Raw genomic sequence first — 15,462 nt, forward strand, 5'->3', positions numbered from 1 at the left:
ATCGGTCCTTCCCATCCGCCAGTACGAGTGTACTATCTGTACCATGTATTCTGACTTCTCAGCAGTCGTTGGTCAGCCCCGTCACCTGACAGCACTGACCAATGAGAAGCTCTTCTTGGCACTGCTAAATACGGTTTTGGTTGATTTTTTTTTTTTTGTATCAGGACAAGTAGATCGGGCCCCCGCTTTAGTCCTTGGACAAGTAGTTTAAAAAAAAAATTCCATACCCCTGCTCTTGGTTGTAATACAATTATAATGTTTATTAAAAATGAATCCTTTTAGTTAAGTGCTCATGTCAGTCTGGGGATGAAAATAAAGAAGATATACTCACCTGATACTCTGTTCCTCCTGACTGCTAGCCCCTTCTCCACCCGGGCTCCAACGGTCTAAGGACCCATGGTGTCATGTCTAAAGGTGCTCATACACCTTAGAATTATCTGCAGATTTTCTGTGGTCAGATGGAAAAAGTGAAACAGATTGGCCCAGGTGGAGATTATTCCATCCACACAGTTAAGTGGAGATGGAGGAATCTGTTGCACCTTTTCCATCTGACCACAGAAAATCTGCAGATAAATTGTAAAGTATGTGGGCAGCTTTATACAGGTCTATTAGATGTGAGGACACTGAGGGACATATGACAGCTGGAGTGGAGGAGGAGGGAAAGGGGGGGGTTGAGGTAAGCGGTCACTATATCTTTTTTTTTGTCCATTAGACCAAAACATGCACTTAACCCTTGCATTGCGGGGGTAGCCCCACTGCAAGGGTTAAATTAAATAAAACCTGGATTTCTTTAACCACTAGGTTTTTTTAAAACTTTTTAGTATATATGTGTGGGGGGGGGGACCAAAAAAGTTTGAAAAACAAACCCTGTTTCCCTTATTTACTGTTAAAACAAAAAAATCCAGGACATTACAAAATGACCCCATTTTTGGGAAGTAACACTCCAAGGGGATTTCATTATTTGGCAGAATTTTTTGGAAATTAAGAAATACACTATATTGCCAAACGTATTGGGACGCCTGCCTTTACACGCACATGAACTCTAATGGCATCCCAGTCTTAGTCCGTAGGGTTCAATATTGAGCTGGCCCACCCTTTGCAGCTATAACAGCTTCAACTCTTCTGGGAAGGCGTCCACAAGGTTTAGGAGTGTATCTATGGGAGTGTGTGACCATTCTTCCAGAAGCACATTTGTGAGGTCAGGTACGGATGTTGGAGGAGAAGGCCTGGCTCGCAGTCTCTGCTCTAATTCATCCCAAAGGTGTTCTATCGGGTTGAGGTCAGGACTCTCTGCAGGCCAGTCAAGTTCTTCCACCCCAACCTTGCTCATCTATGTCTTTATGGACCTTGTTTGTGCACTGGTGCGCATTCATGTTGGAACAGGAAGGGGCCATCCCCAAACTGTTCCCACAAAGTTGGGAGCATGAAATTGTCCAAAATGTCTTGGTATGCTGATGCCTTAAGAGTTCCTTTCACTGGAACTAAGGGGCCAAGCCCAACCCCTGAAAAACAACCCCACACCATAATCCCCCCTCCACCAAACTTTACACTTGGCACAATGCAGTCAAGCAAGTACCGTTCTCCTGGCAACCACCAAACCCAGACACGTCCATCGGATGGCCAGACAGAGAAGCGTGATTCGTCACTCCAGAGAACACGTCTACACTTCTCTATAGTCCAGTGGTGGCGTGCTTTACACCACTGCATCCGACTCTTTGCATTGCACTTGGTGATGTAAGGCTTGGATGCAGCTGCTCGGCCATGGAAACCCATTCCATGAAGCTTGCTACATACTCTGGTTGTGCCAATCTGAAGGCCACTCGAAGTCTGGAAGTCTGTAGCTATTGACTCTGCAGACAGTTGGCGACTTCTGTGCACTTCAGCATGCGCTGACCCTGCTCTGTCATCTTATGTGGTCTACCACTTTGTGGCCGAGTTGCTTTGTTCCTAGTTGCTTCCACTTTGTTATGATACCACTAACAGTTGACCATTAAATATTTAGTAGCAAGCAAATTTCACAGAAGATCTTAATCCAATGATTTGAAGGGGTGTCCCAATACTTTTGGCAATCTAGTGTATGCTGGAATGGAGTGGATTAAAACATGGAGCTTGGTAATGGTGTACTAAATACAGAACTAGACAAGGATTTTGTCACATCCGATTTCAGTAACATGTAATAAAAAAAAAAAATAAAATAAAAAAAAAAAGCAACCTGGAAAAATGTTCAAGTCTGAGAGTCTGCCACCATTTATAGACAAAAACATGTGTAAGGTGCAACTTTGTGTGAAAATGACGATTGCCCCACATACATGGGGCTATGGGGTTGCATATTGCCACAAACTTTAGAGTGAGAGCCATAATTTTAGGGCCATTACTCACTGGTAACAAATTTATGAGCGGCAAGAGCTTTTAAATTTTAAATTGTTGCCAAATAGGCAAATTGGGTACCGTACTTTGCCATTTAACTGAAGGCTTGACATGTTTGATATATTTACCTGATATGAAACCATCTTTTAATTTTTACCTAAAATTGGGTATAATATTCTGTGTGCACTAAAATTAATTTTAGTATACGGTTTTCCTAAAATATCAATTTTTTGCAACATTTGCGCAAATGCTACTGGCATTTTTTTTTTATTCTTCAGGGCCTCTGCTTTCAGAAAATGTTGTTTGGGGGTTTTATACCCCTTTTTCTAGAGCAAAATTCAGATGTGAATGTGTGCAAAAATTGAAAATTCCTCTGGGAGCAAAGCAGTGAAGCTACATTACAAAAGGAGCTTGATGCCACTGCTTGGTCTTGCATTGGCTGTGGCAGTGAACAGAACTGTAATTTCTGCTGAACTTTAAGGGGTACAAGCGAGAAATGTGAATGTAAAACTTCACAGCAAACATGCAAAACCGACACATCTGTTTTGGTTAATATTAGCCTTTAAATAATTGTTACAGTTAACAAAATACATCAGCAATCGTGATGTTTTCTATGTTTTTACTACTGGTATTTAAATAGTAGAAACAAATTAGTAAACCCGTGAAACCTAACAAATGTGACACTCCACTACCACAAATCAAACAATCCACTTCCAAGTTTGGAAAGGTCATTGAATATTAAAGTGACCCTCGACCCATGCTGTGTGCATTAAAAATGCTGTAAAAGCACTTTTATATAAGCCCAAAGTTCACAACAGAGGCACTGAAATTAAGTTGCTTCCTCTTTTGCGCTACACGGAGAGAATCTGCCAGCCATCTAATAATATAATAGAAATAAAACACACAGAAAGTGTTTCCGTAAGAAAGAGAAACCTTTGTTGTGATCTTTAAGAATGAATTACGTAAAAGAGAGATCAGTGATGGCTTGTTTTAAAAATCTTTTGCTGCATATAGGAATGTATAAAATACTTTAATGTCCATAGTCTGGGCGCAGGTCATTTTCTGGGACTTAACAAGCCTTGCTTTATGAGAATTGTGTCTCAAAACAAAGGTTTGGAGACTCTTTAGGCATGTGTATGATGTAGCCCTGCATTTTACTTACTTTGCGCTACAGAGCTTCTGCCATGCTTCATGATAGCGCACAGGCTCCTCCTGCAGGGTGTTTGGCTCCAAATCAGCAGAGTCTATATACTGTCAAAACATATGTACAAAAATCAGCTTTGTGTAAAAACAGGGGCAACATAAAAATTACACTGAAGAAAATGCTACTGGATCACATAAATGTTAGCACATTTTTGATACACGAGTACATGAGCCTGCAATATAACAGAGAATACAGACGACAAAAATAGGATTTTTGTACTCACCGTAAAATCCTTTTCTCTCCGTTCATTGAAGGACACAGGGCAACAGATCGTAGATCCTGTATGGTAGGGTATATCGCCACCTGCAGGAGTAGGACGCTAGGCACATAACAAAAAGACAAAAAACAGCCTAGGGGCGGCCCCTGCTGGTGGCCCAACCCCCCACCTGCTGACAAGTCTCCAGTTAGTAACAAGCAGTTAGGAGTGCACCCCCATAAAAAGAGGGCGGGACCTGTGTCCTTCAATGAACGGAGAGAAAAGGATTTTACTGTGAGTACAAAAATCCTATTTTCTCTCCCGTTCATTGAAGGACACAGGGCAACAGATCGTAGATCCTGTATGGTAGGGACGTCACCAAGCAGTAACTCAATGAGGGATGGGCAAACACAAACAACCCAAGAAGCACCCAAAGAGCCGCCTGCAAAACCTTGCGCCCCAAACCAGCATCCGCCGATGCTAAAACATTCACCTTGTAGAACTAGACAAAGGCGTGAACAGAAGGCCAGGCAGCGGCCTTGCAAACCTGAGAAACAGAAGCCCCATGGCGAAAAGCCCAGGAAGCTCCAACAGCCCTAGTAGACTGGGCAGTGACAGGGAAAGGGGGCTCACGCCCCCCAACGGCATACGCCTGAACAACCATATCACAAATCCATCGTGAGCGGTAGCCGCCGACGCGGCCCAGCCCCTACTAGGGCCCCCCGTGAGCACAAACAGGGAATGCGTCTCACGGAAAGAAGCAGTAGCTCCCAAGTAGACACGAAGAGCGTGCACCACATCCAGGCAATGTAGCGCCCTCCCCTTTCCTGCGGACAGGGTGTGGGCACAAGGGAGGTAGAAAAATGTCTTCATACATATGAAAAGCCGACACGACCTAAGACAGGAAGGCCGGTCGAGGACGGAGAACAGCCTTGACCCCATGAACAGCGCACCCGACACAGAGTATAAGGCGTGCAAAAAACCCGCCTCAGCCTACCAACCGGTGGGATCCTTAAAGGACGGTGATCCACCACCGGAATAAAGGTAGCAGTGTTCAAGCGGGAGACCGGTGAGGCCCATTTGGACAAAAAGTCCTCCGCAACCTGCTAGCAAACCGCGAAACGCACTGGAACCGCAAAGAACTTGGTCGGGCGTTTCCACTGCTTATAGATAAATCAAAAAAGGAATGTAGGGAAACATCTTGTCGGAGCGCTTGCTCTTATGCGTCCCAAACTGCACCGAGGACAGCGTAGAAGAGCCAGGAGACACCTCAATTTTAAGAAACACACGGACGGCGCGCACCCGTGCCGCAACCAGTACACATTCCTGAACCATGAGCGCCGACGCAGAAACGGCCACCCAGGGGAGACTACAAGGATCCATCTCTATCCAGCATGTCGCCCTGGTGACACTTGCTAGAAGAATCGCGAAAAAATAAAAACGGAAAAAAGTAAAGAAATTTTCCAGAGAAACATTTTAGCTCCTTACTCCTGACGCTAGGCAAAAAACTGGAGACTTGTCAGCAGGTGGGGGGTTGGGCCACCAGCAGGGGCAGCCCCTAGGCTGTTTTTTTGTCTTTTTGTTATGTGCCTAGCATCCTACTCCTGCAGGTGGCGATATACCCTACCATACAGGATCTACGATCTGTTGCCCTGTGTCCTTCAATGAACGGGAGAGAAAGTGTCTGTTTTCTATAAACAAAATACAGACAAACATACACGATGCTAGTACATAGTTCTAGCAACATGAAACATTCTTCTTGAGTTAAAACCATCTAAAAAGTGTTTCTCGTTCACTGAACAGAAACAAAGATGGGGGGGTATTTGGGGTGCGTGCTAGAATCAGTCTAAACTAATTCAGCATGCCAGAAGATAGCATGGTCAGTGTACATTAGTATATCATTAGATGCCACAAGTCACAATGTAAGCACACTTGAATTTATCTGAATGCATCATCTGCCAAACCTGACAAGTTATCAAAATGTTTATTCATCTCCATACTTGTGCTCAGCATGTCCCTTATTCTGTAATACAACTACAAGGTTCAGAGACATGGTAACCACACTGGGTACAAAAATCCCAGGTGTGTCCGTACAGATGAGGCTGACAATGGCTACATCTGTCCGTGGCTGTCGGCAAATAATCATACATGGAATGATTACTTGCAGATCGAGAGAGATGCTTGTCCCTGGATGCAGAGAGGACGCATGTCATTAACTTGGATGGGCACAACGGCCGCATCTGTATAGACACCTGGGATTCCTCCCGAAAGAATCCGCAGGAATCCCCAGCTGCAGCTTCGGATGCCATGTTCATGAGGCCTTAGGTTACATTATTTTGTTTCTAATCTGCAATACATGCAATATTTTAATACAAAAACACAGTTATGTAAACAAGATTACTACTATACATTTTACTAACAATAGAAAATGGTTTACCTTGATCTCTAAACGGTGGTTTATTGCTAGTGCAGAATGCTCTAATGCTTTGATAACTGATGCATAGGAATCTGAAAATTTGGTATACTTTCCCACAAGAGCAATGCTACAAGATTCCAGCATGCGATCATATCTAGATAGAAAACAAATATATAACGTGAGACAATATAGTGTACTCTGTGGCCGTTTGAAGGAAAAAAAAAGGGTAATATACACACACTCGGTTCATGATCTTAATTTGTTCCACGATTCTGGTTGCGAACCGAATCAAACTGATCAGAACGCGCTCTCGACCAGAGGAAGCCACGACCATGTGTGAGCAGGGAAGATGGCTGCGGTTGTGTTAGCCACCCGATGCGGAGTTCGCGAACGTAAGCTAAATTTTGCCGAACTTCATGTTCGAAGAAGCGTTCGTGAACCGAGGTACGTGTGTGTGTGTGTGATTGATATATATTTTTTTTTTATAAAAACACAGCCCTCGGATTACAACGGTTATATCACACACAGCCCTCGGATTACAACGGTTCAATTTGCACCGATTCAAAATAGCACCCTTTTCTGGAGTGTTGAAAATTGAAACCAAATATAAAAATTGTATGTCAATGAGAAGTAAGGGAGTTGGGTTACAGGCCTCTCCTCAAAACATGGAATGTTTCTTTTTTTTTGTGGAATGTTTCTAAATAGAAAATGGTGTAAACTGAAACCCAGTAAATAATATTAGTCAGTGGAAAGGAAGTTAAGTTCCAAGCCGATTTCTATTTACAACCATTCGCTCAGGAACCTAACCCAAGCGTAAATTGAGGGCTACCTGTACATGTACACACACAAATAAATGTACCTATTACAGAACCAGGTATCCAAACAGTCATACGGTGGCTGCAGTGGGTGGGTACCCAAGATGCACCCAAGCCGTATTTCGGAGGTACTGCCAAGCCCATTTCCATGCAGAAAGGAAGGTATTAAATGCAGCTATTTTTTTCAGCAATGGCAAATCCCCAAAGATCTATTTAAGTCTGCTCTAAACTATGTTCGGTTTTAAAACTGCTGTGGATTGGATTCCAGTAAAAACACTAACAATGATAATACAAGCTGGTCTTTGATCACCTGTCTGACATCTCTTTCCACTTCATAAGCATCCTGCGGGGCTGACGACCAATTGGAAGATCCAAACGCGTGCGAAAATAGTCAACCACCCCCTGCTCCTCTAGCAAGAGGGGGACTTTGTATATAGATGACACATCATGTACACAGATTACCTGGAAAAAGGAAGAGGAGATATTCCTTTTACTCAATGATAGGAGCATAGCACAGGCTTTAGATGTGAAATTATATTAAATATATCAACATACAACTAGCAACAGTTCTTGCCCAGCTGCAAAGAAGGCAGTGTCTAATATTTTAATCCTTTCAGTGCTATATGAACCATTTAAAGCCACTCAAATGTTAAGCCATGCACGAAGGTTTTTGTTTTTCACTACAAAAATTACTAACTGCCAATGGAATCATTTTTTAAGATCACAACTCCAAAACATACATTAAAAAGAAAAAAAATCTCATGTAGGAACAAAACAAAAAGGAAGGTATATATGAACATATTTGTCATTTAACAATGAACTTTTTATATTGCCTCAATTTTTACTTTGTACCCACTTGTCGCCAATATATAATAACTGACTGTTTACCAAATGCCTGAAGTATGGTCTTTGTTGTCCAACTACTGAAGAGAATCAAAATCCAGCATCTTCTGGTTCAGTTGTGAATTGGATAGATGTTGAGTGACATCACAGACAATAGTAAATGGCCTCTATTCTTCATTAAAAAATTCAGGACCCACATCACCCAACCATTTCTATTGCCATCACATTTATATTAAAGTTAAAACCTTAGGTAATAATGCATGTAATGGGTAAATATAATACAAATATAAAACTATTATACTTGTGAACACATTTAACTTTAAAAATATGAATGCTTAATACAAAAACAAAATATAACCATTCCAAACCAGTGAGTTATTTGGTGACTTTAGCTAGCTACCAGATCTGTTGTGATAATACTAGGACTCCTCAGAGCTCACCTGCGTAGAAGCGGGTTTTAGATTTCCTTGGAGCAGTTGACTTTTCTGACTGGACTGTTACATTTAATATAACCCGAAGTGTAGGTCATGTGACAATCTTAAAGTCTAAGGGTTCGTTCACACTATATGCGGTGGCATTTTTCAACAACAAAAAAGCAGCTAGAACACAATTAATTTTTATGTGCCCCATTCACACAATGTGGGTGTTTTGTGCGAAGAAATGTAGACATGTGTCGCACTGCAGGGCACCACCCTGCAGTGCTGTGTGGGAACCTGAATGGAGTATATAGTTTGTACACTCCGAATAAAGTAAAAAAAAAAAGAAGGAGTAAGCAGTGTGATGATCTGAGACAGTGCATCATAAAATCTCTGCACCCCGTTGGACCTGTCCCACCATATAAACTACAAAGGCGGCCTTCTATCACAAAGAATAATGGAAAGCCTATTTCCTTCCAAGCCTAAAAGACTCTATGGAGGAATAGCCAAGCATGCGCAGTACCATGTGTTTTTATCTTTGATTGTTACCTTTAATGTGGAAACAACATGGAATTATAATTTCACTCCATTTAGGTACAGTATTTGTGAAGATGGTATACTGGGAGTTCAACGTATTGGCAATGGCATCAAGTATAGAGGCATTATACTTTATAGTACAGATGCAGCAAAACATTTAGACTCACTTGCTGTGGTTCCACGTGGCAAAACATGGATATCTTCTCCTTTACAGACGTGTCCAAAGGTGTAGTACATCTGCACACAACCTGCAGAATAAATTTGTAATAAAAAGGAAGTTACAATTGCTGCCACAAGAGAAAGAAAATAGAAGCCAAAAATGGCACGTGCCACAAACAACAACTTACTAGATCTGGAGAGAGACCCAATCCTCGAAGCTCCCTGACACTGTTCTGAGTGGGCTTTGTTTTCTGTTCTCCTGTAGCACTGGGCTGCAAAACAGAAGAAAAATTATTTACTTAGAAAGAATAGCAAGGTGTTTTGTACAGTACTTAAAAGATTGCTCAATGTATAAAACATTTATTTCATTAAATCATATCTAAAACCTTACAATTAACTATTTTTTAATTTTAAATATATAATTTAAAGTGTTTTCATCTATAGTGTGCCATGTTCAAAAGAAAACCTGTAGATCTTGCCAGAAATATTGTGAGCAGATACCCTCCTCTCCTCAATTACATTGCTTTAAGTTAGCTCTGAGGACTACAGAAACATATACAGCTATGTTATTGACAATAGGAGAGGGGGGCAAGATTGTGTCCTATGTTTTTTCGGTTGCCCTGATAAAATTTGCATGAGTGAGTGTTCTGATCCTAGGACTGAATCATGCTACTGGCAGAATCATCACGTGCAAATAAAGTAAAAGGAAAAACAACAAAACAAATGCATCCCCCGTAACCCCCCAAAACAATGTTGTACTTCTAGAATTCCTACGATTGCATAAAACATCAGATGAGAATAATATATTAAAAAGCTAGTTATGCTCCAGATTGACGCCACATTTAGGACGCAAGGTATCACGTTAGAAAACTATCAGCAGCCACCACAAATACATCGTTTCGCTTTCATGCACAGAACAAAATAAAGGATAAGCTGGAAAGAATGGTAAAAAAATTGATCGGGGAATACATTTATCCATCATTAAGCATATATTACATTACCTGAGGTACAAGGCTGACATGGATATTGCAGAAATTCTCTCTTTTAGCTTTAAACTGGAATTGGCGGAAAGCTTCCACAAATGGCATGCTCTCAATATCTCCCACTGTTCCCCCTAGCTGCAAACATGAAGATTATTAGTCAAGTAGGAAAACATTCATTTCAAAGGAAATACATGGAACTATCTTCCAACTGTGATAAGAATACTCAAACACTAAAAAGGTGCCCATACACCGGAAATCCCGCGATCGTACGAGAATCGTAAAGTGTATGAAAGGCGTGCGACCGTTTCTACTGTACGGTCGCACGTCTTCCGTCGAACAAGCAGGCTTGAAAACCCGGCGAGAATCGTACGATTCTCGGCGGGTTAGTGGCCTGCTTGTTCGACAACTGCCGAACGGGCCGGTGTGCGCACGCGCACACTGCCCGTTTGCAGTGATCGGAAGCCCGCCCCTCAAGGGGGGGGGGGCTTTCGATGATCGCAAGTACGATCTGCCCGTCCAAGATGGGCAGATCGTACGAGCTTTCAATGAGCTTATGACCATCGCAAGACAAAAAGGTCTTGCGATGTTCGTAAGGTGTATGGGCACCTTAAGGCTGGGTTCACACCAGAGCGTATTTTTTCAGCACGCTTTTCCGTTCAGTGAAACGCGCGTTTCACTGGCGGTATAATGTTTTGTTTTTTTTTCTAATCTTCTCTATTGTTAAAAAAAAAAATATATATTTTCACTTTCAAACTTCCCGCCGGCTCCGCCCCCCTGCGACGTGGCCGCTCGCAAGGGACGGAACCTGGAAGTCGGCATCCGCCGGAGGACACAGCGGGGATCGCGAACAAGGTAAGACTTGTACGCTGTATTCCCGAGTTTGGCTCGGGGTTACCGCTTTGTTAACCCCGATCCACACTCGGGAATACCAATGGAAACGCTCGGAAAAACGCCCCAAAGAAGCTCCTGTACTTCTTTGGCCGTAGGGCGTTTTTCAGCACGTTCCTGCGCGCTGTAAAACGCTCAGGTGGGAACCATGCCCATAGGCAATCATTGGTTTTCACATGTTGAGCGTTTTACAGCGCGTAGGAACACGCTGTAAAAAGCCCAGGTGTGAACCAGGCCTAAAAGGTGTAGCTGGGGAATAGTTCTGTAGCTTGATGATAGCAAGCCAGGTGTATCACATTAAGCTAAGTGGCTAAATAATGCATCATATCTGACTACAGTTATAGGCCTGAAGTCTAAACTTGAGGAAAAACGTATGTTGAGGGCTTGTCAACAACCAGCAAATAGTGTCAATCATTAAAACAAAAAACAGGAAAGAATGTGTTAACGTACCCCTTCATGTGACCTCGTTACCAATAATACGAAAGCCTTATTTTCATGAGTACCAAAAGTAGGAGCTTGACAAGTGTCTTCAACACCTTTCAACAACTGAGCCATACAGCCAAGTACACACTTTTGCATGTACCATTATTAGACAAATTGACCTGAATGTTGCATGTTTAGGCTGCCATTCACTTCAGTGCTTCCCTTGGCGAGCTTCCAATTCAAGCAACAGCGCAGCCAAGAGATATTGCCAGATAATCTCCTACAGCCATCGCTAGTGTGAATGTATTCTTAAACACTTCTTCAGTGCATTTGGGAAAGGTTTAACAAAAACTCAGTGAGGCTCTTACAGCTTTCTGTGCCCTCCTGAGGAGCTGGTGGTGCCAATTCTCCAAATTTGTGGTCCTGGTTAACAGGAATAAACATGAGGTGACATCTCCCCAAAACACAGCAGCACCAATTTAACTCTGTTAACCCCTTCATGACTGAGGCCCTTTTTTCAATTTTTGCACCCATGTTATATTCCACATTTTAGGCCTGAAAATGACGTAAAACCCCCCAACATTATATATTTTCTGAATGCCAAGACCCTATAGAATAAAATGGTGGTAGTTGAAAATTTTTATGTTGCGCAATAACTTACCTCCTTTGACTAAAATTCACATCAGCGTACAGCTCTGCATGCTGATTTAAAATCTTATTACATTCATTAGTTAAAACAACCATGCTTTTCATTTCCTTACAAATAGAGTTTTTATTCACTTCCTCTGCCACTTTGGCACAAATGATGTAATCGTGCCCAAGCATTGCATCAGGAAGGTTACATCAGCAGAGCATTGCTGGGAAATCTCATCTGCAATCTCTCAAGATCTCTGGGGAGGAAAATGCCTTTCCCTTATGATGTGCATGGTCACATGTCCTAGTCACATGTGTCAGGGTTCCAGGAAGTAAAGGGAGATATATTAATGTGCCCTGGACACTGTCAGAAGACTGGGGAAGAAAGCAAAAATATGGTATGCAAATAATAACAAAGCCTGCAATTATCTAGAAGTATGTGTACGTAGATTGTCATTATTAAACATTTCTAAAGATACCTTTGTTGTTATTTTAAAAGACAACAAAGATAGTCTTTAACCACCTGCTGTCCGGCCGTTGTAAATAAACGGCCGGACAGCGGCTTCTTGAATGCGGGTGGGCGTTTTTAAATGCCCCATCCCGCCTGGATTTCCCGCGGGAAATCAGCCTGGAATGTAAACAGCCAGCGATGGCTGTTTACATACAAGCGTTCGGGCGTCTGTAGAGACGCCCGATCGCTTGTAATATGCTTGCGGGTGTGCGTCCCCCCCCTCCGTTGCCGCTGCTGCTGGCGATCCCGAGCTCCGCTGTGCCCGGTGCGAGCCCGGGAATAGCACAGCAGCTCTGCGGCCGGAGATCAAACGGAGCTCAGTACACGATCTCAGTTTGATCTCCTCCTCCTCTTCGGAATGCAGGAAGTGATGTGTATTACATCACTTCCGCATTCCTCTGTCACACTCCGGTACAGAAACTGGAGAGAAGCTTGTGAAGCAGGTGTTTGCTTCATCAGCTTCTCTGGGGGTCTCTAGGTGACATTAGCGGTCTTAAAGACCCCTGATGTCTCCATAAAAGGAGGACATGACACTGAAAATTGGCTATCACAAAGGGGGCTTGTTAGTTCCCCATGTGATAATAAAGCTAAGTGAAAAAAAAAAAGAAGGTTTAAAAGAATTAGTTGAAAAAAAACATTTTTTTTTTAATTACCTTTTATATGTGACTTTTTTAAAATATTTTTTTTAAGTCCCCCGCCCCCCACATACACATGCAAACATGCGTCGAGTGCGCCTACGACGATTGCATCCATTACGCCACACATGCTACATATCGCCGTGAACGTCGCAGTGAGAGCAATAATTCTAGGGTCATCAATCACTGATAACACTAAACTGATGAGCGGTAAAAGCATTTAAAGCGTCGCCTATGGCCAATTTTGGGTATGGTAGTTTTTGCGAGTTTGCAGGCGCACGCAATTTTAAAGCTGTACATGTTTGGTGTCTATTTACCCGACGTGACCCTGTCTGTCTTTTATATTTTGCCAAAAACTTGGGTAATAATAATTGTTTATTAACATAAACGTAGGGAAAACAGTTTTCGAAATTTTTCGGTATTTTCTTCATTATATAGTAAAAAATAAAAACCCCAGTGGTGATTAATTACCACCAAAAGAAAGCTCCATCTGTCCCCAAAAAAATGGTATAAAATTCATTTCAGTACAGCGTTGCATGATGGAATAAATGTCAGTCAAAGTACTGCAGCGCTGAACACTGAAAAATGGCCTGGACAGGAAGGGGGTGTAAACACCCCGGTCAGCAAGTGGTTAAAGAAAAAAACCTTCCGAATGCTATTTAAAAAGAACAAAGAGTTCTTGCTGGAGTTGGGAATAAAGTTTAACTCTGTTTACACACACTTGGGGGGGGATTTATCGAAACTGGAGCAGACAAAATCTGGAGCAGATTTGCACTGCAGCTAATCAGCATCTCTCTCTCATTTTCAAATCTTACCTGAGCAAACTGTAGAGAGATGCTAATTGGTTGCCAAGGGCAACTGCTCCAGTTTTTATGAAATTCCATCACTGTATTTTTAGGTTTATTTTAGCAAAGAGTAATAGGATGGGTAACGAGGTGGAAAGCTGAAAAAATTCACAGAACTTTATAACCAGAATATGTATACCTCAATTACACAGACTTCTGGCTCTATACCATCTTCATCTACAGGAATCAAAGCCTGCCGCATAACCCATTCCTGAATAGCATCTGTGATGTGAGGCACAACTGCAAATAACAAACAACCATTAGCCATCATTTATTTTTAATATACAAATAACTAATTCATCAAGAATGCTGTTCCAGGAATACATGAAAATTGATATAAGTGCAAGCCCTAGACAATATTATAAGGGTAATTGTGTTAGAACACTAACAAGATGGAGGCTCATTAGACCCATCAGATCTCCTACTGTATAATACATAGAATAAACAAAAAGAAAAAAGATCCAGAACTGCAAAGCTGCTGGCTATAGAAGGTAATTTGCTGGGATTTAAGAATATGTCACTCTAATACATCAATTTTGGCATACCATTTGACAGCAGCTGCTTTGTCAAACGCACAGCTTTCTTGTATCTCACCTTGCACAGTTTTCCCCAGGTAGTCTCCTCTTCTCTCCTTGTTAATAACATACTGATAAATCTTTCCAGTTGTTAGGTTGTTGTCCTTTGTTAATCTGATATCCAGGAAACGTTCATAATTGCCAAGATCTAGATCTACTTCACCTCCATCATCCAGCACAAAAACCTCACCTAAATTCAAAATAAGATTTTGAGTAAAGTATTCTACATATTACACAGCTGTGACAAGAACACAGACCAATTAGTAACAAACATTAGTAGTAGTCGTTTTCGCAGCTTTGTGTGACCAGCACAGTATGCACCACTGAAAGGCCTTATTAGGTTAGATATATTTCCATGTTGTTAGATCATTATAGCAACCAGCAAAGTTTGAAAAAGTAAACAGTGGAGAAATGTGGAATAAGGTAATCAACTAAGAAAAAGCACACACAGCAAATGTCATAGGTAGAACATTAGGGCTGCAACAAGTCGTTCCGCATCCACAAACACACCCCCCGCCTCTTTGTAGCTGCTGTCTTCCACCCTGCAACTCCCCCACCTGTATCAGCAGAGGTATTGGAGGGGACACCCAGAGAGCTGTCTGGACACAGTGAGGCACTGCTGGACTGGTCGGAGAGGCTCAGAGGCAGTGGGTATGTGCAATAGCCAGGTCTCCTATTGCAATTTGAAATAGCCAATAGCAGGCTGGCTATTGCAACCGCCCACTACAAATCAGCAGAGGACTCTCTCCTGCTATTGGCTATTTCAAATTGCAATAGCAGGCTGGCTAACACACGCACACGTTTACATTCCCTGGCTGAAGCTATTCACGCCATGTGTGCTTGAATAGCTCCTTTAGAGTGGAAAGGTGACCCTAGGGGTCTAATAGACCCCTAATGTCACCCTTAAAGAGAACCTGTCATCTCCAATATGTTATCACATGGGGGGCTTTTGAACCCCCCGCCCATGTGATAGCTATTAAGTTAACAAAACAAAAAAACAGGTAAATAAAATTAAT

At 42.2% G+C, this 15,462-nt stretch overlaps 1 protein-coding gene across 1 annotated transcript in view; it reads right to left on the minus strand.

The window, feature by feature from the left end:
- The window catches only part of LOC108786633 (CTP synthase 1-B), a 29,536-nt gene extending 14,988 nt beyond the window's left edge, over positions 1-14,548 (minus strand). The window contains exons 1-8 of the mRNA XM_018555963.1: positions 14,466-14,548; positions 14,011-14,111; positions 9,955-10,071; positions 9,142-9,225; positions 8,962-9,042; positions 7,309-7,460; positions 6,205-6,337; positions 3,530-3,618 (exon numbers count right to left, since the gene is read on the minus strand). Coding sequence (XP_018411465.1) covers positions 3,530-3,618; positions 6,205-6,337; positions 7,309-7,460; positions 8,962-9,042; positions 9,142-9,225; positions 9,955-10,071; positions 14,011-14,073 — 719 coding nt within the window. The 5' untranslated portion in view covers positions 14,074-14,111; positions 14,466-14,548. The remainder of the gene's footprint in view (positions 1-3,529; positions 3,619-6,204; positions 6,338-7,308; positions 7,461-8,961; positions 9,043-9,141; positions 9,226-9,954; positions 10,072-14,010; positions 14,112-14,465) is intronic.
- Between the last annotated feature and the right edge of the window lie 914 nt (positions 14,549-15,462).

The sequence above is a fragment of the Nanorana parkeri genome, unplaced genomic scaffold (genome assembly GCF_000935625.1).
Source record: "Nanorana parkeri isolate BGI_ZX_2015 unplaced genomic scaffold, ASM93562v1 scaffold220, whole genome shotgun sequence".
NCBI lineage: Eukaryota > Metazoa > Chordata > Amphibia > Anura > Dicroglossidae > Nanorana > Nanorana parkeri.